Below are 26,727 nucleotides of genomic sequence, written 5' to 3' on the forward strand. Positions count from 1 at the left end.
GAGCAGCATGGATGTAGTACAAGGAGTTGTTGATTCTTTGAGTCACCTTGAGAAGAAGGATTACTTTGAAAAAATCAGCCAGGTTCTTGCTAAAAACAAAGGAGAACTTAAGCTGTCTGACATAGTTAAGTTACAGTATGCTATCATTTCGTGCGATGTTGAACGAGTGTTTTCACAGAACAAATGCAGTCTTGCTGACAACAGGTGAAAGTTTGTGTTTGAAAATCTACTCCACCATGTTGAAATCAAATGCAATTCACTTTCATAGACAGCTTGGGAGTTATTTAAGAAATGATTTTGAACAAGGTTAGGCTACATACCTTAAAAGTAGCAAATTCCTACATTCAGTTAATATAAGAAAATGTATTGGTGTTTTTCTGTATCAAGTAAATTATTTTGTCAGTACATTATGTTCTTTAATTTAATCCTTTATGAAAAGGTCTCACTCAGCCACAGCTTTTGTGGGAAAGAAAACTCTTTGGGGTAAATTACTGCAAAATAAGTTATATTATTAAATCTAATAAGTTAAAATTTTTAACTTATTACTGCTAATATTAATTTCCTTAGCAATAAGTGAATATTTAAATGCATATTTTACCAGTTTTTACTGCATATTTAGCCATTTTTAAGTGCATAATTATCCTAAGCCTAAATTGATAAGTTTATTCTTTAAGGTGTTTATTTTATATAATATCTCAGACTAAAGTTAGATTATAATTTACATTGCTGGAATCCTTACAAGACAGCCAATAATTTGAATATAAACGTCATATATTTTGCTCAAGATATAAAAATGTAGTACATTTGTACAATACTGTAGTACATTTTATAAAAAGTTTTTCAACTGTATTTTTGGGTAGATTTACATAAATTTCTTCATTTATTTTCATCCATTTACATGCACACACTGTACTAAAAGAAACGTAAAAGAAATAAATGACCTTAGTGCAAAGCTGAAGTGTACGTGTACTAATTTGATTACGGTACTAAAATTGTTATGTCTAGTGTAAATTATAGCATGTTTATATTCAAATTAATCAGTATCTTACAAGAATCCCAGCAATGTAAATTATATTCACCCAGGTCATTTCACTGGCTTTTCATAAGAGAGACGCTTAGTCACTTAAGAACTGATAAATGTACACTCATTAGACCTGTGCCAACTGTCAAACCGCTCCCCTCCCCCCACGCCCCCTCTCTCTCCCCCATCTGCTGGAGTTGCTGGAATCCTTGTAAAACAGTGAATAATTTTAATATAAACGTCATGTATTTTGCACAAGAGATAAAAATTAATCACCTGTATCACATTACAATAGTGATTTAAGAGTAAAAGTGTATATGCACGTAAATAGTATTCCACATACACGTAAGTATAAATACAAAGTTTATGTGGTGACTGGACGACGTCCATTTCGGTTAACATCATGTTTCCAAGAATGTATCTAGGACGTTAACCGGCGCATGACTGTAATGCTAATTATAATCCCTACACTGTTAGTTGTCTTGAAGCATACAACTCTCAAATTCATGTGTTCATTGGGTATGGTAGGTGCTTGCAACAATATAGCTTTAGCAATCTAAGTCATAAAAAGGAGTAATATTTGAAACATTTGTAAATTACTGCATACCCATTGTACACGTGATAACATACGTAGGGTATCATCATTTGGGCAACATATGAGAAAAATGTTCAAATAAAATTATAAAAAAATTTGTCTCCCCAGTCTGCTGCTTTCCATTATTTTGTTTTAGGTCTTACACTGTAACTTCAGCTTTCTATATTCAATGGAAACTGTTTCTTCCCCAATTACACATGATATAGAAATCAACACAATAATTCAAATAAATTTTTTTACACAACTGTCTTAGCTAAATTGGTTACCATGATAAACTTCACAAATACTGACCATTACAAAATTATTTCTCATTTTTTCCTTTGCTTACAAAATAAAATCGAAGTATACTTAATGAGAACAGTAACTAACTAAAATCAATCTATTTTATAACTAGCAACGGTCTGATAAAAAGATCCATTAAGACCATTCCTATTTTTGACTGGTAGAGCGTAGGTCGCATTTTTTACCACGATCTTCATAGCCACTGCTTTGGCCTTCCTCTCTCTTCCGCTTCACCATCTTCTGTTGACAAAAGTTGTAAGATTAAAGCTTTACTTTGTGTTGTAAGATTAAGCTTTATTTAATCTGGAGCTGTAAGATTAAGCTTTCCTTATTCTTGTGTTCTAAGATCCAGCTTTACTTTATCTAGTGTTACAAGATTAAGCTTTACTTAATCTATAGCGGTAAAATTAAACTTTCATTATTCTAGTGTAAGATTAAGCTTTCCTCAACAAGGAGCTGTGAAATTTAACTTTCCTTAATATAGTACTATAAGATTAAGCATTCCTTATTCTAGGACTAAGAATAAGCTTTACTCAATCTAGAGCTGTAAAATTAAGCTTTCCTTAATTTAATGCTGTAAAATTAAGCATTCCTTATTCTAGTGCTGTAAGATTACCTTAATCTTGTGCGGTTTGATTAAACTTTACTTAATCTGGAGCTGTAAAATTCCCTAATCTAGTGCTGTAAGATTAAGCTTCACTTGATCTGTGCTGTAAGATTAACTTTCCTGATCATACTTAACAAGCCTCTTGCAGCTGTCATGTGCTAAACAGCAACACAATGACTTCATGCACAAATCTTCCTTACTTCACACAGTTCATGAAATAACAGTGGGAACCAATGCTATGCTAAAATGAACAACAGTATGTTTACCAGGTAGAAGAACTGAACAGGCCACACGCACCACTTTCTATTGCTGTGTTTGACATTTCTTAGTCATTTTCTACACACATGCACGTGCACAACTTACAACACTTTATTCTGTGTAGTCTCTGCTACCTCTTGATCCATGAGATGACTGTAGAGATTATATACTATAAGTAAATACAATACAGTGGTCCCTCGGTTAACGAACACAATTCGTTCCAGAAGGTCGTTCGTTAACCGAAACCATTGTTTCAATGGGATTTTGGGCAATTGGTTTCAGCTCACCGAAAATTACATGCAAACTAAAAATAAATGCAGTAAAGTACACTTACTTTGACGTGTGTATGTAGAAGGCTCCTGGATGATGATGATGATGGGAATTAGAATGGGGGTGGAGGAGAAGGGAGAAGAGAAGGCATTGGGGTGGAAGAGAAGTCACCCCATGCTGCCATTTCACCCATAAAATTTTAGTTCTCTTGGTGTAATTCAAGATTATTTTCTTTAAATCAACACTGCACTGCATTATATGTTGTCAATATGTAAAATAAACTTCAGAATGACCAATAATTGTACTGTAAAAATGTAAAAAGAGTTTATGTTCAAGAGTCTCAAGCAAGAAGCTTCCTCCACTGAGCAGGGACACACACTGATGCCTGCTGGGTGAGTCAAGTGGCTGTTTGGCATGCTAAAAACTAGTTCCCTGTACTTCAATTATGTTAAATAATTCTTAAAATGACTAAAAACTTAATATAAAACTTGGAAAATTTTTGAATAGTTCAACCTTCGTGATATTTACTCAAATGGTAACGAATTGAAGCCCTAAAACCGATTACTGTATTGGCGGACTAATACCACAGCTGGTGAGCAGCAAAAGCAGGCGAAAACATGTTGGGAAAAATTCGTAAGGAATTTTTTAACCGTAAAATTTTCGTTAACCGAAGTGAAGAATCTTATGGAAGGTAATTCGTTAACCAAGGGACCACTTCAATGGTCCCCCGGTTAACGAAATACCTTCCATAAGAATCTTCAATTCTGTTAAAAAAAAAAAAAAAAAAAAAAAAAAAAAAAAAAATCGATTAACGAAATCCTTACAAAAATCACGGTTTGTTTTGAGCATTGCCTGATAAGCTGAGGAGGTACTCAGCCAATTCAGTAATCTCTATTATGTTTACATTCATTTCCAATGGAGTAAATACAAAGAAAATTGTGCTCTTTAATATTGTGCATTTTTTATACAGTACAGTATTAAAATTATTGGTCATTCTAAAATTTAGCCATCCAAGCTCTGTCTACATAAAGTTTTTCAACTAATATTTTTGGCTCAATATATGTAACTTTAATCATTTATTAAAACTCATTTACATGCAAACACTGTCCTAAGGACAAAGCTGAACTGTACATGTAATGAGAATACTAATGTACAAAATGACTACTAAATTTTTGTCTAATGCAAACTATGGCATGTTTACATTCAAATTAATCACTATCTTATAAGAATTCCAGCAATGTAAATTATATTCTCCCCGGTCACTTCTATGAAATTGTATAAGCAAAAAACAAATACTCAATCTAAAGGAAATAAATAAACAAATAAATACTTCACTAGACCTCTTGGCGCCAACTGTCAAACCATATCACCTCACTTCCCGCTCGCTCCCTCCCTCCCTCCCGTCTGCCCCCTTGGCTTACAGTGTTTATCTTATATATCACAGACTAAAGTTAGGAGAATATAATTTGCATTGCTGGAATCCTTGCAAGACAGTGAATAATTCTAATATAAACGTCATATATTTTGCACAAGAGATAAAATTAATTGCCTGTATCACATTACAGTAGTGATTTAAGAGTATGAGTGTATATGTACGTATATACAGTATAGTCTCCTTTTACGCGGTCAATTGAACCCGTGGAGGTCCACGTGAAACGAGTAAACGAAATAACAGAACATATGGGATTAATTGAAATAGAGACTGGGCCGACTCCCAAACTCCACTTTTTCCGACACAATACAGTACTGTACCTTGTAGTAAAAATAACATCATAATTTTATGATGGTATTGACACACATTATATCTAAATAAAAAACTACACAACTGTACAAATATAAAGGTGTTTAACACTTACGTTAGTAGAAAAGATGGGTGGGCACACGGGGATGGCAGCTGGTTCTGAGGCAGAGGGCAGATTAGTGGCCCTCAGTTGAATCACTATCCACCACAGAGGTTTGCAGGGCCTCCCTGACAAACCCCTCAAAGTCCATATCGTAACTGTCACTATCACTGACTTAGGCTGGCTGTGGTTGTGGCGAGTTGCGGGCGAGACTAGCATTGATGTTGTCGTGATACATCTGGACATACGGCTCCATAATTTTCGACAGAAGGTTATTAGACACTTCATACCGATGCTTGACTGTGTCTTTGTCAAGGATGAGCTTGATTTTCTCCCCCAACTCGATGACTTCCTTCACATAACCATGGCTTGGTCCAGGTAGTTCAAGGTTTCTCGGGGGTGGTGGGGGTCCAGCGGAAGCCATTGTGAGAGGGATAGCGGGCACAAGAGAGAACTGTATACGCGGAAACTGAGAACAATGAGACTGGCCAGGCTAGGTCAGCGACTTCTTTCCTCTGGTGGCAGGGCATGTCATGTTACATTAGACCAATCACAGCTGGCGGCAGAGGGAGGTAAGGATGCGTGGCCCAATCACAGTCCGATACATCATATGACGTCAGCGATAATGTAAGAGCGACCTAATGCGCACCCTCCAAGCGCCGCTTCCCGCATAAATGACGGAATGAGACAGCGTAACTTAAAATTGTCATTCTGGCAAGGTGCCGAGCAAATGACCAAACGCGTAAACCAAATCCGCGTAAATCGAGACTATACTGTGTGTATATATATATATATATATATATATATATATATATATATATATATATATATATATATATATATATATATATATATATATATATATATATATATATATATATATATATATATATATATATATATATATATATATATATATATATATATATATATATATATATATATATATATATATATATATATATATATATATATATATATATATATAGTGATTTAAGGGTGATTAAGGGGAATTTTAGGAGTTTCTGACTTTGTGCATTTTTGGTTTTACTTTGTATATACTTTTCTGTGAGCTGGAACCAATTCCTACCCATGAACTACACACTCTCATTACCAATCTTTTACTCCCTGTTATCCAGAAATGTCCATACCACCTCAGCAAACTCTATGCATGTCCAATTTTTATTTTATTTTTTATTTTTCATTTCCACAGCTACATTTATTTTTTTATTATTATTTCGTGCATCCTACTTATCTACATGTCTAGTTTACCTCACAGTAATGGTAAGTCAATAATTCTATCTATTAATACTAAAAGGGATGACCAAAACACACTAAAGACATACAGAGAAACAGCAGTCATGATCTAACTGATTTATAAAGTGAGTAAAAACAGTCAAGATATAAACACCAAAAATTATAAAGAAAACTGCCGTAAGGTTTCCCTCAGGCATAATGGAAGGGGAATCAAACTTTATGGGTCACTTTTTAAATGTGTAAATGAGGGGGGGGGGGGGAGTAAACTATAGGTTATAAATTACTCTTTCCTAATATCATGTACTAATGTTTATTTCTATTATCATTGTAAGGAGTAAGAAAGAGTATAATGAGCAGTTGAGCCCCATTGACATTATAAATTCAATTACTGGTCAATGGCTTACCTCTAAGGTGTCATCATGGGGCTGATTACTCCTGCTGCACTCTCCTCCGTCTTTCATTTTACTGGTATAGCCCCCAAAACTGAATTATCAAATAAAAAACAAACTTATTTAATTTGTCACTTATACAATACATCTGTTACAGCTTTAAAAATAAACAGAAACAATTACAGGGAGTTTTTTTTTTTTCAAACCAGAACTAAGAGTTAAACACACTAAATTATTTATTCTGGAAAATAGCATATAAAGCACAGAAATTTTTATATATGATTACGACAGGAGTATGCAGATGTGTAGTTATCACCCACTCAGCAAGGACACACACACAGCTCCATGACCTGACCACACATATATTTGTACCAAGTCCTTTAAAGCTCGTTTACAGGTATCTCTCGAGATAAGAAAATTCGCTGATATAAATTTCTTAAATTACCATTTCTTTTTTGTGTTACGGAAGCTTCAACTGCTTCTACGAATTTGGGTCCCGACAAAAATTAAAATTGAGTGCCCCCGAGTCAGCTGGGGCGGCCACATCCCCATTAGTGTTCTCCCTACCAGCCTGAGGATGGAGTTATGTTTATTATAGTACTGTATACCCTGTATAAATATATATACTTTTTTTATAGTTATATGTGCAAAAAAAAAAAAAAAAGTAATAATTATCATAAGGTCAGAAACATAAAGGGAATAAACATTTCTTTGTGTGTGAGAGCAGGAGGGGAAGCAGGAGGTGATTGAGCTGCATTGCTATGGCGATGCTTGAGGGCAACCATGCATGTAGCAGCTAGCGTCTAAGCCAGTGGTTCTCAACCCTTTTCACTCCATTCCCCCCTTGAGGAATTTTCAACATCCTCGTGGCCTCCTTCATTTTTCTCCCAGAACAGACAAACAGACAAGTGATAAAGACTAAAGAAGGACAAATAAATAGGACAAGAGTTAGAATGGCAAACACACACACACACATACATAACACGCCCATGCACTCACACATAAAGCACACAGACAGTCACACACAAACATGCACACAGGTAAACATTCACACTCAAGCTAGCAAGCTGAAGTGTACTTCCTGTAAGCAAGAACACGCCTCCTTTGACAAGTACTGCCCAACTTGGAAGAATGAGAAGAATAGTGAGTCATACCAATTTAGCACTAAAAATGGTAGGATTATATAAGTAAAGAATGAGTATGAACAACAATGGCACCAATAAATAAGGAAATAATTAATAAAGGAAGTGTACAAATATTTCACCCACGTAAAGCAGCGACCACATGAACTATGAAACAAAATAAGTAACACCAATTACAGAGTATATTATGCTTGAGTCAAGCTCAAACACAATATATATGGTTCAGAGACAATACACTCCACTGTTTTCGTGATGGTATCCCAGGCCAGACTGAGATCATTCGGTACTATCACTACTTGCAAAGGGATGACACAAGGACACGTACTGGACAAGGCAGTTCAGCAGCTTGCTCCAATGCCTGTCACACAGACAGGGACTGGACCTGTGAAATCTTAAATAACACGAAAAAAAAAAAATCTCTTCTGCCAAGTCAAAATAAGTAATACAAGTTTTGTTTAATTCAGATTCCCAACATTATTTGGAAACGTACAATTTATAACAGCTCGCCGTGGCTCCCAAGTTGAAAACCACTGGTCTAAGCAAATGGCGTCACTGGCAGCCGTGTTAAACTTTGTTTTCACTTTTCCTCCTTAATAATTTTAGCTGCATAGTTTCATCTAGATAGTATTTTATTAATAGGTTTAATGTTTGGTAGTAAATTACAGAACTTGTGTACGATTTATCATTAGTTACGTAGATTTTTCTGGTCTGTGACCGATTTCGTGTTCTTCTATTCAAGATACAAAAAATCACCTAACAAATGTTTTTTAACCTAACCCATTCATATATTGAGGGCCATCTGTAGATGTGTGTGTGTGTGTGTATCTGGCTAGCTGGATCGTGGAGATGTGTCAGCATGCTTGAGTGAGGCAACACTCTACCTATCACTTATAGCAATATGTAAGACTTCAATGCTTAATATGCATAACTACCTACGGGAGTGGGAAGGGGAGGAGTCCATTAGCAAAGGCTGGTGGAGTGTGTTAAATAGCAAAGTGATAACTTCCTAAAAATTGAGATTTGGAACTTTGTGGAAATAATTTTGTTTATAATAAGCCATAAACACCTCATGAAGTTTGGCACAAGGTTCCCTCAGCAACCTGTATAAAGGGAATCATAACGGATAATTTTTTTGGGGGGTATACCTGGCACACATGTATAATGGGGGATACATGTTAGCTTATGCTAAGTCAGACTACGGCTTATTATTGTCTGGGGCTCAAATTGACTAATCACCAACAGACTAATACGTACAGTAGTTGCCTTTACTAAACAAGATATAGTACAATAAATCTCAACACAAGTCAATACAGTACTGTATAATTGTGTGAGGTAGAAAAGATATAACATTTTGTGTAATTACCTTGAATTAAAAGGCCAAAAGTTCAAGTAGTACAGAGAATAATTCCATCAAAAATGTTGTTAAAAGTACATTAATGAAGCTTATAGATTTAAGTTCAAAGCCATAGGTCTACTTCACTGATGAACAGTTAGCAATCATTGTGAAAACTGTGTCTCCCATTTTGCCTCCCCATGTCCAGTACTGTTAACACAATGTACTGCTATGTACTTACACAAACATCATCCTCGATTTTATGTTTACATCCTTTTCATAAGCATCAATTTTAGGAATAATTTGCTTTATATAATGTTCCTTAAGAGACTGCCAGGTTCTTCCCGGGCATATCTGCAATTCAGGTAGAAACATGCATTAAGGCTAAATGGATTATTTTTTTAAAAGTCAAATGCTAGATTTATATTCCCCGTATGTGACATAATAAGACAAAATAACTTAAACAAAGTTTGGAGAAGTAAGAATGGGGAGATGAGGAGAGAGTAGGCACACTATCATAGGTATATCTACAATGTCTTGAAACCAAGTATTAGTTGAAGGGGTAAAGGGAGAAGGGCAGGAACAGAATGTATAGAAGGATCTCACACTACTGTACATTATAGTACAGTGATAAAATTTACTGATACACTAAGAATGAATCCTCTAGTTTTGTATGCTATCCAATTATGCTGTAGATGTGTTTGTTGACAGATTAGCTGATATATACAGCAATGACCATTAGCAGTGAGGAATTACTTTCCCAAAACAGCTGAAAGAAGATAATGTCACCTAAGAATAAGTTAGCACCTTGGCCCAGCTAGATTACAATGAACATTTTATTTACGTGATGCAAAGTGGGTGAAATGTTCCAAATCTATTCTGTACATACAAAGACAACCAATTACCACAACAGTAACATTGATTAACGGATAAATCCTAAATTGGTTTTCTGTAAAAATATCTAAAACTAAATACATATGTTGTACACACAAACACACTGGGGAAGGGAAGGGAAGGGAGAGGAAAAGTAGGTGAGAGTAGAGATGAAGGTTGAGGAAGAACTGGAGGGAAAATGAAGATAAAGAATTAAAAGTAGGCATTGATAGTGGAGAAAAAAAAAAAAAAAAGGGAATAGGAACAACAAGACAACCTACCTTGTTCTCTCTCTTTTTTTGGGTCGACATGATTCATCAAATCTTTTAAAATCCTCATCCTCATCCGAGGAGTCTGGCGACCTATCCCTGAAATATACAGGACAAATTATTTAAGTTTAATACACATAACAATAACCACAAAATTATTACAGCAGTAAGAATTAATCAGTGGTGGGCACGGTTCCGCTAATTAGCGAAGCTAACTTTCTCGTTAGCGGATTAGCATTTTCGCTAACTTTGGAAACCATTAGCGGACCAATTAGCTTCCTCTAAATTTAAGTCTGCTAACAAAATTTATACAAGTTTGTTCCTGTCTGTTGTAAGCGTGTGACGCCGCGACGCATGTCTCCAACAGCCAGTCAGGCACGCTTGGCTGACTGCGTGTTTGTACATGTAAACGTGACAAGACATGATTTGTCGACGCCGCGCTGCAGCAGCTGAACAGCATTGTGTAATTCTGCAGTTCTGAGTTCAGTTCACTTACGACGTTGTCACGTTAATTTAATTAGGATTTTTTTTTGTGCCAATATATTTGGTTATGCTAAGTACTGCATAAGTTCATAACCAGGATGTCATCCAAGGTGTGCGCCAAACAAAATTTTCTAAAAACTTACTTTTCATTAAAGTTTAGAGTTTTTTGTTTATTTACATGACTAAGACCAACAATAAGTTATATAAAAATGGACTGGTATAATGTGTATGTGGTTGGTATTGCATATTTAAATGAATAATGAATAAGGCCAATAGGTTGTATGAATGCAAATTAATTACAGGGTATTTGTGAAATTGTGTACAGTGTACACCTTGATGAGTTGATCATCATCTGATCTTGGCATGCTATACTTTCTTGGAAAGCTCTATGTCTAAGCTACAAGACAACATATGAAAATTTCAGCACTCTAGGTCTGTTTTTAAGGGCTTTAGAGCCAAAAAACAAACAAACCGAAGCTAAATTCATATAATAAAAAATATCGGCTAGCGTTAGCTTCCGCTAATTTTTTTAGCTGTTTAGCGAAGTTAACTTCTTAGTTAGCAGATTAGCGGTTAGCGAAGCTAACTTTTCATTTAGCTGTGCCCACCACTGGAATTAATAAAGGAAGGACAAGTTTGTATTTTATCCCTGATTCTGGCTCCCTGCATTATAGTAAAAACTAAAACTTGAAAGGGTGGTATTCATTTGGTATTACTTGGGGTAGAATAATAAACATGAGATTAATCCTGAAATTTCTCTTTGTGATGAAATTACATAAAAGACACATCTTATAATGACAGTCATGCTATAATATTCCTTTAAGCAGTGACAATACTAACTGTTACCCTCATGTCCCAATTACCAGAGGAGAAAGTATTCCTGGATGATATGAATGTTACTATTCAAAGTCAGATATATAATACAGAACCTTTAGTATATGGTTCACTGATCAATTACACCACCTAAACATTATCACTTTAAACAAAATCTCAGATGAAGAAGAATAAAATTTATACATTATATTTATATCGGCACATACCGGACGGGCACGTATTGCAAATCTTTCCAACTTTTTCTTTGGAAGAGAACTTCCATCGATTCTTCAGGTTTAACACAGCTAGACTTTTTCGTAATCCTGGAGAGAAAAGGGATAAAAAAATTACTATGGATTCCAATGGAGTATGGGTGAGGGCCAATTAGTAATGCCATAATTAAGAGGTCACCTGCAGAATGAAATGCCACCTTTTTATATAGATGTTAAGCTAAATATACAATCGTCATTTAGTTTATATCATGGAAAATCGTGACGGTAACAAAACACGAGTTGAACTCTGTCGTACTTAGTTACACAAGCAAAAATATAACAAGCGGATCAAGAAAACTGAAGATATTAAGTGAAAAGTAAGTACTGTAATAGACTTCATAATCCTGTACTGTACTGGGTATTCCACAAAACTGTAGGTATAAAAAACCTAAAAGCTCTTACCTATAATCTTCGAGGGGCAGAACAGTCTTCCTCTCAATACAAGCATTGATGTATTTTGGCGAATAAAATTCGCCATATTTAAAAGGGCATGTCTCCCCTGAGGGCCAAAAACGAATTGCATATGGCCCTTTTTCATAGGAAAAGTGTCCCCCCCATTTCTGAAGAACAAATTGACTGATTAATTGATTTTACACGACCAGACATAGGGAATTCACCACTTACAATAAAATACAAAATAGATATGAAGCAAACACTTATCTTATAATACTGTACCGCATATTACATATACGTAATAGAAATGCGAGGATAACACAGTGTCAAGTGAGTTATTGTATCTTTGAAAATTACAAGCATTTAGTGGCAATTCTTCAGTTCCACAAGACTTTAGTTTTAAGTTTGCAATCCCTACAGGGTTCATTCTCCCCCTTTTCTAGGGTAATACTAAATGAGATGGAAAACACCAAGAGGAGTTGTTCGATTTTGTTAATTTTTTCCAGATGAGATTATTATACAGGGTGTCCCATAAATTTCCATACATAGGAAAAATAAATTTTATATGAAAATCCATTTTTATTTATATAATATGCTCTACATGACTACCATTCTGTTGAAAACACTCTTCAATGCGTGTCCTCCACTGCTGAAGAACAACTTCAAGCACAGCTGGAGTTATGCTTGTAATGGCGCTGGTGATACGTTGTATGGAAACTTATGGGACACCCTGTAGTAAGTATTTTAAAAGAGGTGACAACTTTTTATTTTAATTACCATTTTTTTTTATCTATGAATAAATAAATCTCTTGCAGTGGTCAGGACATGAAGGAGGGAAATTGCAGGGCAAAACACAGTGTAAATCTGATCATTTGACGCTAAAATAATGTCTGTACATGCTTTGTAAGTGAAGAATTTAATTATTTACCATATACGTATACTCCCCTGTAAAATCTGCCGAGTCAGCTCATGTTGTCGTCTACACTGTTTGTTTACAACCAACCCACTCAATCCACAAAAAATGTAGACTTGCACCACTTTGCTTCAAGAAAGTTACTTTCATTGGTACCAGATATCAAAGTACAGTAAGTACGTTTTGTTTAGTATGGCGGGGGTTCAGAGGGCAGAGGGGCTAGGAAGTTAGTTAGGTTCTTTGGTTAGCTAGGTCAGGTTCTAGTAAATGTTGTGTCTTTTAAAATATCTTCTATAATGATAAAAACTTCAGTGGAAAATATTAAAGAAATTGAAAAACCCCTTCTTTATTAGACATCTCCTGGATTTCCCCTTCTAGTACAGTACTGTACAATTATTCCCGGTTTTGAAAGGATTCTGTTCCTGAAAAACTTTTCATAAATCGAAGTACACTTTCCCATAGATGCCCATTATAAAGGCTGACATACAGTACTGTACTGCACATTCCCATGAAAAAAAAGAAGCTACATAACATATTTTTAATAAACAAAAATTGTTGTACACAATAATCATAAGCCAATAATTAATCAACACTTTCTCTTACAACTCTATGCCTTATTGTACTGTACATAGCTAATTAGCATACTGTATTGTACAGTATATGAAATTTAAGAAAATAGAAAAATTTCCTTTTTGACTATACATGAGAGTTAATAAGGAGAAACTGAACAATCAGACAACCACTGAGTGACTGTGTGCATGGTGGAGGAAGGTCTACGGGTGCTACTATAGCATGCAGTCTACAAAGAAATCTTTAGTCCAAACTAACGTCACCTAACCTAAATATCTTAACAACACGCTAAAGTAGCACCGATCTACTTGTCTTCGGTGAGTTTGAAAAGTTACAGTACACTATATGGTATTTGAAGGAGATTGTCAACTGATTTACAGACCTAATATCATTGTGGTTGCAGTGTTAGAAAATAATGAAATAAGTAAGAACTCAGTTCTGGTAGGAAACAATCAAACAATCAAATAAATAAATGCAGTAAATTAAAAAATAAATTTAGTGAGAAAGAATTCTTTTAACATAATATTACTTAGAAAAATAAAAAAATTTTCCCTCGTAAATTTCGGGTATTCATTCGTAAATCAAAGCACTGCAATTTTATTTCCTAACTTCCAATTTTTTATATACAGAAGCTTCTTAATCTGGGCACTACTTGAACTCTTCTCTAGCCTCCTAAAATAAGTAAAATTGAGTGAAGAAATATATTCATTACAACAGGTATATACTGTACTGTACTGCAACTTACTGGGATCTGTTCTTTTAATTCAAAATACTCCTTGCATTCGCGCATTGAGAACTGCATAGGTTTTCCGTCTGGCGTCACAAACAGGGTCCTTCCGCTACTGGATTCCATCTTTGCACAGTAACAATTCAGGAGTACCAGCAGAGCTTGATGGGGAGAAAATAGGAAAAACTGTGTTGGAATTTGATCCTTAAAATAAAGAACATGATATCAATCTATCCACCCACCAAGTTATGGCCTGCACCTTCCGTCGAGTGTAAACACAGCTGACTGGATCGGACCCGCAAATGAGGTAAGTTTTAGTGACCAAGATATAAGCTCAAGTTGTCGGTGATCCACACAGCCCGCAAGCCACACGCCTACAAGAACATGGACATGAGCAAGATTAATGTCCACTGGCTAACCTCCAGGAAGGCGTGGATGTTCACTGGTCTGTCCCTCTCCTGGTTTGACGACTGTTTCATGCCCGACGCCCAGAAATTCTGCAAGCAACATAATGTTCCATTTAACATTTTGTTGCTCCTTGATAACGCACCAGGACACTTGCCCCTATTGCTGGATCGTCACCCCAATGTAAAAGTGGTCTTCCTTTCCCCTAACACTATGACACTAATCCAGCCCATGGAGCAAGAGTTAATTTGCAATGTCAAGGCTGCTTTCTCCACAAAGAAGTTTCCGCTCCTTAATGACTTGACCAACACCAAGAAGGAATTGTGGAACCTTCTGAGTGACACAGATAGCGAGAGCGAGGATCCAGAAGAAGAGTTGGCGGAGAATGAAGTGCGCGTCAAACAGTTTTTGAAGAAATTCACCGTCAAGAAAGCTGTTGATTTCTTGGTGGAGGCATGGGGGCAGCTGTCTGTGGCAACGATCCGTCACGCGTGGCGGCATGTGTTGCAGGGTATCCCAGGTGGGAGGCAGAGTCAGCCTGTGGCTGGAGAGGCTCAGTCCGTTGCAGTGGCATTGGACATTGCAAGAGAGGCTGCACAGTGTTAAAGCTGCAGACTTCTCCGAGACCACCAACGACATATCCTGGAGGTAATCAGGCAACCTGAGACGACTGCCGACGAGATGTTGGAAGATGATGATGCCAGTGAGCAGGCAGGTGGTACGGCAGGAAAAGAAGAACAAACGTTAAGTCATAGTGATGTAAAGGAGGCCATCGAGTATGTCGAGAAAGTCAAGCTCATCCTTTCAAAAGACCCAGTGAATCACCACTATGAAGTTACCAATAACCTCCTGTTGCAGTCTATGGAGCCATATATCAAGATGTATAACGACAACATCAATGCTAGTCGTCAACGTAATATTACGGACTTCTTCGCCCGCAACCCACCACAACCACAGCCGGCCCAAGTCAGTGATAGTGACAGTGAGAATATGGACTTTGAGGGGTTTGTCAGGGAGGCCCTGCAAACCTCTGTGAATAGTGATAGTGACTCACCAGAGGGCCACTAATCTACCCTCTGCCTCGGAACTAGCCGCCATCCCCGTGTGCCCACCCATCTCTTCTACTAACGTAAGTGTTAAACACCTTTATATTTGCACACAAACACATTTACATAAATGTCCACTTTTAGATGAATACACTACTGTAAACTTGTTTAATTAATTCAAGGGTCATAATTAACGCTAATTTGTGTCATTTTTGCATTCCGAATCAAGATCCTTAAATCAGAATTTAAAACAGTACAGTACAGCACAGCATCTCTGATGAATTTGAACCAAAACTACATCATGACCTCATGTGCCCAAACACAAGATACGGGTAATATGCTTAAATAATAAAGCTGCTCCATATTCTTGAAAAAATGTATTTAAATGTGAATTAAAACTAATGGGTACAGTGTATTTGATGTTTTAAATACTGTAGTACAATACTGTACACAGCTGCACATAAACACAAGTACAGGTTGGGTATCCTTTATCCAAAATGCTTGGGGATTTAAGGGTCTCGGATTTGGGATATACACCTAGACCCCGACTTACGACTACGTGGACTTACGACCGCCGCAGAATTTTTTTTTTCTTCAAATGACACACGCATTTTCTATACCGAAACGTTTCCAGTTAATGTAGTCTCCATGTATAATTAGAAAATTATGGGGGCCCCATATGCATTCAGCTGACTACATTAAAGGTTAAGTGCTCAGTCACACTGTAACCATTCCTTATTATTTATTACTTTCACTGTACTGTATCCATTCATCATTATTCATTACTTTTACTGTACTGTATTTCATTGTAGATTTTTTATTAAATTTTTTTTATTTATTTTTTTTTTTTTTTTTTTTATCTATGTCGGACTTACGACCATGTCGGACTTACGACCTGGATTTGGGTCCCTAACCCCGTCGTAAGTCGGGGTCTAGGTGTATTTGGAACACCTGTATACAGAACCTGTATAATGGGGTAGCTCACCCAGTCTACGCACAAAATTCATTTATATTTCATTTGCAACATATGGATATATATATTCTTAAGGTAGTTTTATGAAATATAATTTAATATAGTAGAACGTCGATATAACACGAGATACGTTCGAAGAGAAGTCGCTTTAAACCGAATTCGCATTAAATAATTTAGTTTTGTATTTGAGAGAAACACAAAATACTAAAAAACTGAGTCTACCCAGATGCACCTCAGGCCATCTCCTAGAACAAACAAAACATTGTTTTTGTAGTATTATGATACAACACTCATAAATCAACACAGCTAAAATTAAGGGACGCAAAATGGTCTGTTTACTAGCGATCAGCTGATATGAGAGGGTGGTCACGCTGGCGCCGCGCACCACCTGCCTCTCGTCTGAACTCGCCAAGCACTTTCAATTTCCTCTCAACTTAGTTTTTAATTATTTTATGCTATAAAAAAAAAATTTCACTCCATTTTACTTTTTCAATTCATCCTCTGAAGATGCAGAGCCCAACTCGACCAGCTCATTATCCACAGCACTGTCCAAATTGGCGTCCCACACTCGAAGCAACATTTCCACGCTGCAGTGCTTCTAACACCTTGATTTTCTGCTCCAGTGTACAGTAATTGCTTGCCTTGATTTCAGGGTCTTTGGGGTATTTAATGATGTAGTGGATGGCCTCTTGGACATAGTGGTGATGGTTAATACACGTGGTAGAAGGAGATAGTGTCACACAATATGTCCGCTCACTAGAGCGTCAGTGCGAGAACTGAGGATGTGGGAGGGTGGCAGGCAGCCGTGTAGCGTGCCCAGAGACGAGTCTGGCGGTAAACATTAGGCGCGAAAATTAAAATAGTGTGTATTTCCATAAGATGCACCAGATTGACTTGCGTAAAATAGGAGATTCGCTTTAAATTAATACAGTACTGTACATTGTCCTTAACTTCCTGGAAATATAACCAACAGCTTTATAATACACAAAACTTATTATATTATAGGCTGGGCTTATTTGACCTGTATCAAACCTAACCTAATCAACCTTACCTAACTTCCTAGCTGGGGCAGGGACAGAATTAACTTTGATATCTGCTACCAATGAAAGCAATTATCTTGAAGTGGCACGTGAGAGTACGATTGGTTGTTGCAGTGAAACACAGTGTACAGTATTTCTTCTTCACTGTCAGTTCTGTTGAACACTTTCACGTCTTGCCAACTAGTCAATGTATTCCTACACAAGCATAGATAACTTGTGATATGATGCTGAACACCACATGGTAAGGACGGCATGGTAAATTTTTCTTGTCACACCGTTCACTTTTAGCAAGTTAAAAATATATTTTTCTAGTATATTTGTGTGTGTTGAGACTGAATATGACCTTCCCTTTCGGCGGAAATTAGCCGTTTTTTTTGCAATTTTTTTTCGTTTGACGTTTTCCGAGAAAAAAAAAGTGGCTAAGCGGCAAAAAAATACAAAAAAAAAAAACACTAGAAAAACAATAACCTAACCTGACCTAACTTAACTGACTCTCACCATATGATGGAATCACCTATTTCTTACCTTATTGGCCTGGTTCTTGGTCGTCGTTGCGTTCTGGGATTCTTACCCAACGCCACATATGTTGGTCTTTACGATATTTACATTCCGTCTTGCTCTTAGTACACTTTACTGAGGTTGGAATAACACCATGCGATCGAAAAAATGCTATAGTTTCTTCGTCTTTTTCCCCAAAACTCTCAATCAGCTCCACATACTTTAAGTGACACCCATCGCAGACTTCCATGGTCGGAACTGAACTTGAATTTCAAAATATGAGAGACCCAAAAGAATACTCGAATTTGATTGGGCCAAAAACATTTTAATTGGTTTCAAAATAAAAAAGGCTTTTGATTGGCCGCGTGGCGTGTACAGCAACGCATGCGCAGGAAACACGCAGTGTTGGAGGAGAGGCAGACGATAATGGCGGGATGTTAATGGAAGAAAATAAAAAATATTTTGGAAAAGCTATCTCCGTTATTATACATTTCCTCCGGTAATGTAATAGATGAAAATTATCTTATAATTAGACGTCTTATTTGAATATGATAATAGATTAGTGGTAAGAATGAACGGTGTGTAAACGCAATAATACCGACGGCATTGGAAAACGCTTTTCTCCTATGACGTTTCCCTCACAAAATTATGACGACAGAGAAGTGTCTTAGGCTTGTCTAACTATTGACCGAGAAGATAAATTCCTGATTCCCCTGTCATCTGCAAATAATAATTTCCCAATGAATCTCTACCTTATAATGTAATGGACAACAGATATGGCTTTTACTTATCATGAATTTTGATATAAAAGATACGCAGGCCCGGATTATCCATTAGGCACAGTAGGCACAGTGCCTAGGGCCTACGAGATATTGGGGGCCTACAAAAAATAATACGAGAACTTTTCTTCCCCTTCTTCTACAGGTTATTATTAAATTGATACTGAGGTACTTTTTTCCATTTATTTATTACTTAATCCTATTAGTATCATTTATGTTACTTGATTATCTTATTCTTTCGACATCACATTTTATAATTAGGTACTAGCTTGTGTTATTAGTGAAAATGGTGTCATTGGGGCCCCATATCTTGGAGGTGCCTGAGGCCTACGAGTCTTAACCCGGCCCTGAAGACATCACCTGTGCCTGGCGACCCAGCTCAATAGACTAAATTAACCATTAATTACACTTTAGCTCTGGCTAATAATATACCAACAACTACTTGTTATTATTAACATTATATATCTGATAATAATATTATTAATAAATGTCTTACCGACGGATGAGGTGGTTATGTCAGGGACTGTCAAGAGGTTACATTCAGATAGCGTTCCCGAGTGTGGTTCCCTGTCCCAACCCTCGCAGCTAGTCAAACATATTCTTCATTCTTTTATATCCACAACCTGGATTACTTATATGTACAGTATTTTATATCTATTAAGACAAAAATATAATCTTGAGAAAATACTATTTTTATATATAATAGCATTGTTTTATACCTGCAATATTAATGTTACTGTTTGACAACGAAGTCATACCTGTCCGAACACCTTCAACTATGACCACCATTACAATTCAAATTCCAAACATTTATTGACAGTTACATCAGAAGGAGCTGGTTAGCACGTTAAGTAGCCCGCCCAAACCTAGTCTTAACAAGAGCTCTTTAACATTCTACTAATCATAAATCATATAAGTATACACCAAATAGATATGTATAATTCTCTGTTAATATTGTGACTGGAAATAGCTTGCTTTGAGGGAGTTCTTAAATAAAATTAGTAAGGCATTATTGGCAAACAACACACAGTGACAAAATTTACAAAATTAAGGATAATTAATAATATTTTAGAGTAATTTTATAATTTCTAGAGCGTTTAAATAATAAATATAAAATTCAGATTTTCAGATTTGTCCCAGAGGGGGCTAGTTTATTGGGCACCCCCTTACATCCTGTGGAAGGTGAGGCGTTTACGGCGGCCACCAGGGAGGCATGGAAGGTTCACACTGGCCTTTATGACTCGTACATTAAGGGAGTAAAAGCCTGAAGGGTCATAGGTTTTGTAGTGGACGTACATTATACTGTAGTGTACTGTATGTGGCCAGTTGTCAATTCTCTTTAGTTGTCTATTATCTCTTTGTATGGGCACACAAACGTACGTACATGTAGATACCTTCACTCAGGAATGAGGTTGGATAGAAACTCACGATGCGCTTCCTGTATATATATTGTTGTACAGCGCAGTGCTTAGGAGTGACTAGGTGAGGAGCTGAGAGAGATGTTGCTGGTCCAGTAGTTGAGTGTAGGATGTCCTCCCTGGGTGGTGGTGGTTGTTGGGGATTACTGGCCTCTTCGCCATTAGGCTATTTCGGCCGAAGCTGATGTCTTCTTTCTTCTTCTAATCTTGGTCTTCTTTCTTGCTACAACTAATCTGATGTTCTTGTTTCTTCTTTTCTTGTTATTCTTGTGTTCTTCTTGTTCTTGGTATTTTGGTTACTTCTTTCTTCTTTTTGTTTTATTTGGGATGAATTATGGTATGCATGAGTGATATGATGGTGAGTTAGTGACAGACCAGATGAAATGGCTTGTCAGGTGACTAGTTTCTCTGTGATTTTTTATTTTTTTTTATTTTTTTTTATTTTGTCTTTTGTAGCCCGTGTCTTTTTGTTTGAATATGTGTTGGTGGGTGTCAGTTTAGCTTGATAAATGTGAGTGTTGTATGTAATGATAAGGTTTGTGATGTGTTTCTCATGTTGTATGTTTTAATTTTTGTTTTATTCATTTTTATTTTTTTATTTTTTATTTTTTATAAGGCATGGTTACATACATATAATAGATATAAAAAGAGTTCATGCGTGTGTCAATCATAACATGCCGATAAGATGGGTCTCCTTGAGGAAGGTTATTACAGCGTCACTTATGGTGACATTATCTTGCAATAGGTTGGGTACAGTCAGCACGAAGCCTTGCTCGGCAGCTAGGATCACCAGCTGCCGGCGCTCTGGTTCGTACTGGCTGCACTCAGTCAGAATATGTCTGATGGAGAGAATTAGGTTACAAGTGGCACAGATAGGTGGGAAGGACTTGTCAAGATAGGCCCCTAGGTGGGTCAGATAGGTACAGTTCAGCCTTAGTCTGGCGAGAACGACCTCTTCCCTCCTATTCTTTCTATATGCTGAGGGCCAGTTTCCTATATTAGGCTTCCAGGTGTTGTGGAGATTTAACCTAGTCCATTCAAGTTGCCACTTTCCAAATGTATATGTCTTCCCCAAGGAGAGACACGACTGAGTCTCCCAGGGTACATTAGTTGTCTCCCCGAGACCCACAGTCGCTCTTGCTAGTCTGTCTGCCTGTTCATTGCCCCAAATGTTACAATGCCCAGGCACCCACACCAGTACAATATTCTTGGCACACTCATGTAATTTATTAATAATGTTGCCCTGTATCTCGTTGCTGGTAGTATCACCACCTTGAATTGCTTTAAGAGCTGACATTGAATCTGAAATGACAGCGACATCATTGACATTGCTTGTTATTGCGATGTCAATGGCTCTACTTATTGCGAACATTTCTGCAGAGAATATGGTTGTGTGCCGCGGCAGGCGGGAGCTCCACTCCCCGTCTCTGCTCCAGATACCGGCTCCGACGTTGTCGTCAGTCTTGGACCCGTCGGTGTACACGTGAGTATAGGCGCTGAATCCTTCAAGAAATTGATAGAAAAGTTGCCTCAGGAGCTCAGGATGAAAGTCATTCTTCGCTCCCGGAAGCCACGATGTTTCCACATGGAAGTCGGGGTTCTCCCATGGCGGACACAACGGTGGAACGTATCTATCAACGTCTCCGAGATGGATACCAGCACCCTGGCACAAGGTCTGGAGGCGGACAACCGAGGACGGGGACCTACGCAGCTGCAGGAAACGGAATTTAGCAACAGCACACCACCCTGGGTGACCTGTGCCGCGCTTCCTAGCCGTACTCAACCCGTACCTCAGCGTCAACAGGTCCCTCCTGATGTGAAGTGGAGGGACGTGGGCCTCAACCTCTAGTCTGCCTACACGTGTACACCTGAAAGCACCCAGACATAGACGAAGGCATCGGTTCTGTATTCTGGTTAGCTTTGCGAGTGTGGTGTCGCATGCCGAGGCATACAACTGGCATCCATAATCAAGTTTTGATCTGATCAGGGTCTTATACACCATTAATAAAGATTTCCTATCGGCTCCCCATGTAGTACCTGATAAAACTTTCAGGATGTTTGTGACTTTGAGACATTTACTTTCAAGTTCGTTAATGTGGTTTTTCCACGTTAATTTCCGGTCAAAATGAACACCAAGAAATTTTACTGAAGTTTGAAATTTAATAGGAGTATCATTTAGTTTTAATACTGGATTTCTAACGTCACGTTTCTTAGAGAAGACTACTCCTACTGTCTTCTCAGCTGAGAACTTAAATCCCCATTGTATTGCCCACTCTTCCGCGGCTTTTAGGCCGGTTACCCTGGGCAGGCGTTGCCGTATTTATACAATTTACCAGGATCAGGATCTGGGGTGCGCGTAGCGAGGTGACCAATCACAGCGGCTCCAGCGTAAGGTGTGAAACGCTCTGATCCTGAACTGGAGGTTGATGGTCGAGACTAGGTCGGCGATCGTACCCCTACGTCCTCTGCATAGACCTAGTCTCTCGGCGTAGCTGGCTAGTCTACCTCTGAACCTCCTTCCCCCCTGTCACTAGCATTTTCTAGTCTAGGCTAGTCTAGTCTAGGCTGTACGCGCTTTATTCTTCTCCTGAACCTCCTTCCCCCCTGTCACTAGCATTTTCGATCGATCGGCTGTACGCTGATTGGCTGGTCGGAGTGCGGCCGGAGCTCAGTTGGAAGTTGTAGGGGAGAGTAGCCACTACATATGTATCAAAATTTGACCGAGAAATGGGGAACTGTCCAAGTGTTTCCGATCAAACTGACCAATGACATTGAGGGCCTTGAACCTGAACCAATAGGGAGAGCCTGTGTGGCATTCTACAGCCTGGCTTTTGTTTAATTTGGTAAAGTGTAAATGTTTTAACATGGCCAGATACAATACTCCCAAGGTTAAGTCATCAATAAACAGTAAAATATTCATGATACATTTCTTTGGTGTAGAGTGAGTAATAACATAACTGTCCCTAGTGTCTCAACTGGCCTATTACCTCTCTCCCTCCCTTGGTGTGAGGGTGACCTGACCACAACAACCTCCCTCACTCTCTCTCTCTCTCTCTCTCTCTCTCACTAGTAAAGACAATTAGAAATTAAGAGAAATAAGAATTAATAAATAAAATATTAATAAATATTTTTATTACAGATCAGTAGCAAACTCGTAACGATGGTTTTAAATTAGACAAATATAGATTTAGGTCCGAGATAGGTGAACATTGGTTCGGAAATATAGCGGAACTTCTTACCAACTATCAGCAGACAGGGAAGGTTTAAATATAGTGTAAGTTGGACAGTACTGTAGCTCTTATGTTATGTCCTAACTTGTGGCAAACTTCACTCGTCAACTAGTGAGGAAAATGCTGCCGTCACAACAAAAACACCGACGTGATCTCCGTTGTAATGCGTGAGGCTGCGTGTGTGCATGAGTCCCCGCCCCCATTAACTAGCGAGGTTTGCGCCGGGCATCATAATATGTTATTTGGGTCGTCTGTTGTTGTTCAATAATGTTGTGTATTTTGTGTCTCTTACAGAAGGTAATGACCCAACAAACTGTACAGTACTTCTCCTGATCACATGACGTAGGGACATCTTAACTCAAGTATTTTTTATCATATATGTTTATTTATTGGCCCTTACAGATGGCCAGGTTTCTTTATTGGACCTTATAATTGGCCAGGTTCCTTTACTGGACCATAGTTGTGTAGTATAGATGGCCCTGTTTGTGTAGTAGACCTTAGACTAGACTGTTTTATTTCCTTCAGTCATTACCCCTTGTTGTACAGTACAGTATTTTAAGACCTACTTACACTATTGGTGTTGTACATAGAGTCACTTGTACAATATTTTACTTAGAATTACTCTAGTTGCATTTAACATAGTTGATTAGCATTAGTTTTATGTTTAGTGTTTGCTGACATAATGAAACACAATGTATGACACTTGCACAGCACAGCACAGTGACAACTAGTACTATCTAGGACCAAAATTAACAATTTATGATGAAATTTTGACCAAGATAATATGACCATGGAGCTTGTAAAAAGTGCTGATATATGTACTGCACTGTAGGGTAGGAAAGCTTAAAATTGTGTTAAGTACTAACTGTATAGATGAAGTTTGGTGAGTTAAGTTTACCAGTCATTTACAGGGGTTCACCAGGTTCTGTGCAGCCTTCTGTTTGTTTACATTCAACAGAAGGAAATTTGCATTAGTAAACATACCATGGACTCAAAGTTAAGCAAATATCTCAATGTAGAATGTTTTTATGGTGAGCGAGCCCCTGTAAACGCACCAGTGAAGGGGACTGTACATCCAACAGTGCCGATCTTAACGGTACAGTACGCTTCACCTAACACACATTAAGACTATCGTCTCTCATTGTAACCAGAGCTACCAGCAAGTCTGCTGTCGACATGGCCAGTAAGGAGCATAAGGTGTTAGTGCTGGGTGCTGGGTACGTGTCAGCCCCTCTGGTGGAATACCTCTCAAGGAACACCAACACTGGCATCACTGTGGGTGAGTATGTAGTGCAGTAAGGTAGGACCATATGGTGTTAGTGTTGGGTACAGCATCAGTGTGGTTTAGTGCATCTTGAATCATACTAAAATAATCCACTGCTGTACCCTACAGGAGGAAGCTGTCCACTGCTGTACCCTACAGGAGGAAGACACTTTAGAGAAACATCATAAATTATATTGTTTCTCTTGATTGGATTTTGTCATTTTCTCAACCAACCAGACACTTATTATGGAAAGAGTCTTTAAGTGTTTGTTGTACTCCCTGGTGACTTAACCTAACCAACAGTGTTAAGACCTATCTTGTTCTTATACTTATGGTCATCAACAGGGTTCTGTACATGGTTTATGGACCACAGGACCTCCCCAAATTCACGGATTATTGTTTTGCGTTCGTCTATAATTCGTGGATGACACTCTGGATGTACCCAAGAATGTATGTGGGTAGTTTTAAAGTTGCCGGCATTTTCACAGCTGGGACAGGGAGCCATTCATTCTAGAGACAGTAATTTACTTTAGCTGTACAGTATTGTATATATGTGTGTGTGTGTGTGTGTCTACACACACACACACATATACAATACAAGTAAAAGAAATAATTGTCCTAAGGGCAAACACATAAAGGGAATCTACGTTTCTTTGTATACAAGTTAAAATGTATCCCCCCCCTCCTCCCCCATCCGCAAATACTATTTGCGGATTTGGCAATTCACGGCTATTTTGAGATCCTAAGCTCTGCGAATTTTGGGGGCCCCTGTATTAAAACTTAGCGGCATGGTATATGAATGATACAAGTCAAGCTGTCACTCTTTGTGGTCTTATAATGTAGTACTGTACTGTACTGTACTGTACTGTACTGTACTGTTCTGTTCTGTACTGTACTGTACTGTACTGTACTGTTCTGTTCTGTACTGTACGTCTCTTTATTTTTAAGTCTTAGTAGTGTTTTGAGTGCTTGTGAAATACAGCACATATTTAGAAGAACTGGTGCTTTTGAGAAACTATAGACCAGCTTTTATTATTGTTATCATTATTGTTACCTAACCTTCTCCACACATTACCTATCTTAATACAAAAGTACTGTAACTACCCTAACCTAAAGTACTGGAACAAGCTTAGCAACTTTGTAGTAAGTGCTGGAATGCTGGAAAGTTTCAAAAGGAGGCTAGATAGATTCATGGATGATAGAGAGTGGTAGTAACTCTTACCAGGAGTTGCCATGCACAGGCCAACCAGCTTGTTGTAGACTCCTTATTTTCTTATGTTCTTATGTTCTAGCTACCCTAACCTAAAGTACTGTAACTACCCTAACCTAAAGTACTGTAACTGCCCTAACCTAATAATATTAAACACAGCATCGGGACTGCAAGACGAGGTAGATGCACTGTCGGCTAAACACGCCAACGTTGAGTCTGTTCTGCTTGATGTAGTCGAGCGTCCTGACCTTCTGGCAGACTTGGTGAAGGCCGTCGACGTCGTGGTCTCTCTCCTGCCGTACTCGCTTCACCACGAGGTCGCCAAGCACTGTATAACTCAGAAGGTGGGCTCTGGGGTTAGGTTAGGTTACAGTAGGAGAAGTTAGGTTAGGGTAGAATGAATATCAACTACTGTACCTAGAAAGAATTGAGAGGAGAATGACAAGACTAATCCCGGGCATTAGGAACCTTGAGTACAGAGACGGGTTAAAGCATCTTACTGTACATTCCCTCGAGAGACGTAGAGCGAGGGACGACATGATAGAGGTGTATAAAT

General features: G+C 37.9%; 2 protein-coding genes across 2 annotated transcripts; both read right to left on the reverse strand.

The window, feature by feature from the left end:
- Positions 1-1,646: 1,646 nt before the first annotated feature.
- On the reverse strand, positions 1,647-9,887 carry LOC121873276. The gene is made up of 3 exons (XM_042376725.1): positions 9,237-9,887; positions 6,536-6,614; positions 1,647-2,138 (listed from the first exon to the last, which is right to left on the reverse strand). The coding sequence occupies exons 1-3, from the start codon at positions 9,368-9,370 to the stop codon at positions 2,046-2,048; spliced, it is 306 nt and encodes a 101-aa protein (XP_042232659.1). The 5' UTR covers positions 9,371-9,887; the 3' UTR covers positions 1,647-2,045.
- LOC121874374 lies at positions 9,734-19,617 on the reverse strand. The gene is made up of 6 exons (XM_042378507.1): positions 19,546-19,617; positions 14,327-14,469; positions 12,108-12,265; positions 11,661-11,756; positions 10,150-10,236; positions 9,734-9,764 (listed from the first exon to the last, which is right to left on the reverse strand). Exons 2-6 carry the CDS (start codon positions 14,432-14,434, stop codon positions 9,734-9,736), a joined length of 480 nt encoding a protein of 159 aa, XP_042234441.1. The 5' UTR covers positions 14,435-14,469; positions 19,546-19,617.
- Between the last annotated feature and the right edge of the window lie 7,110 nt (positions 19,618-26,727).

The sequence above is a fragment of the Homarus americanus genome, unplaced genomic scaffold (genome assembly GCF_018991925.1).
Source record: "Homarus americanus isolate GMGI-L3 unplaced genomic scaffold, GMGI_Hamer_2.0 scaffold55640, whole genome shotgun sequence".
In the NCBI taxonomy this organism is placed as follows: Eukaryota; Metazoa; Arthropoda; class Malacostraca; order Decapoda; family Nephropidae; genus Homarus; species Homarus americanus.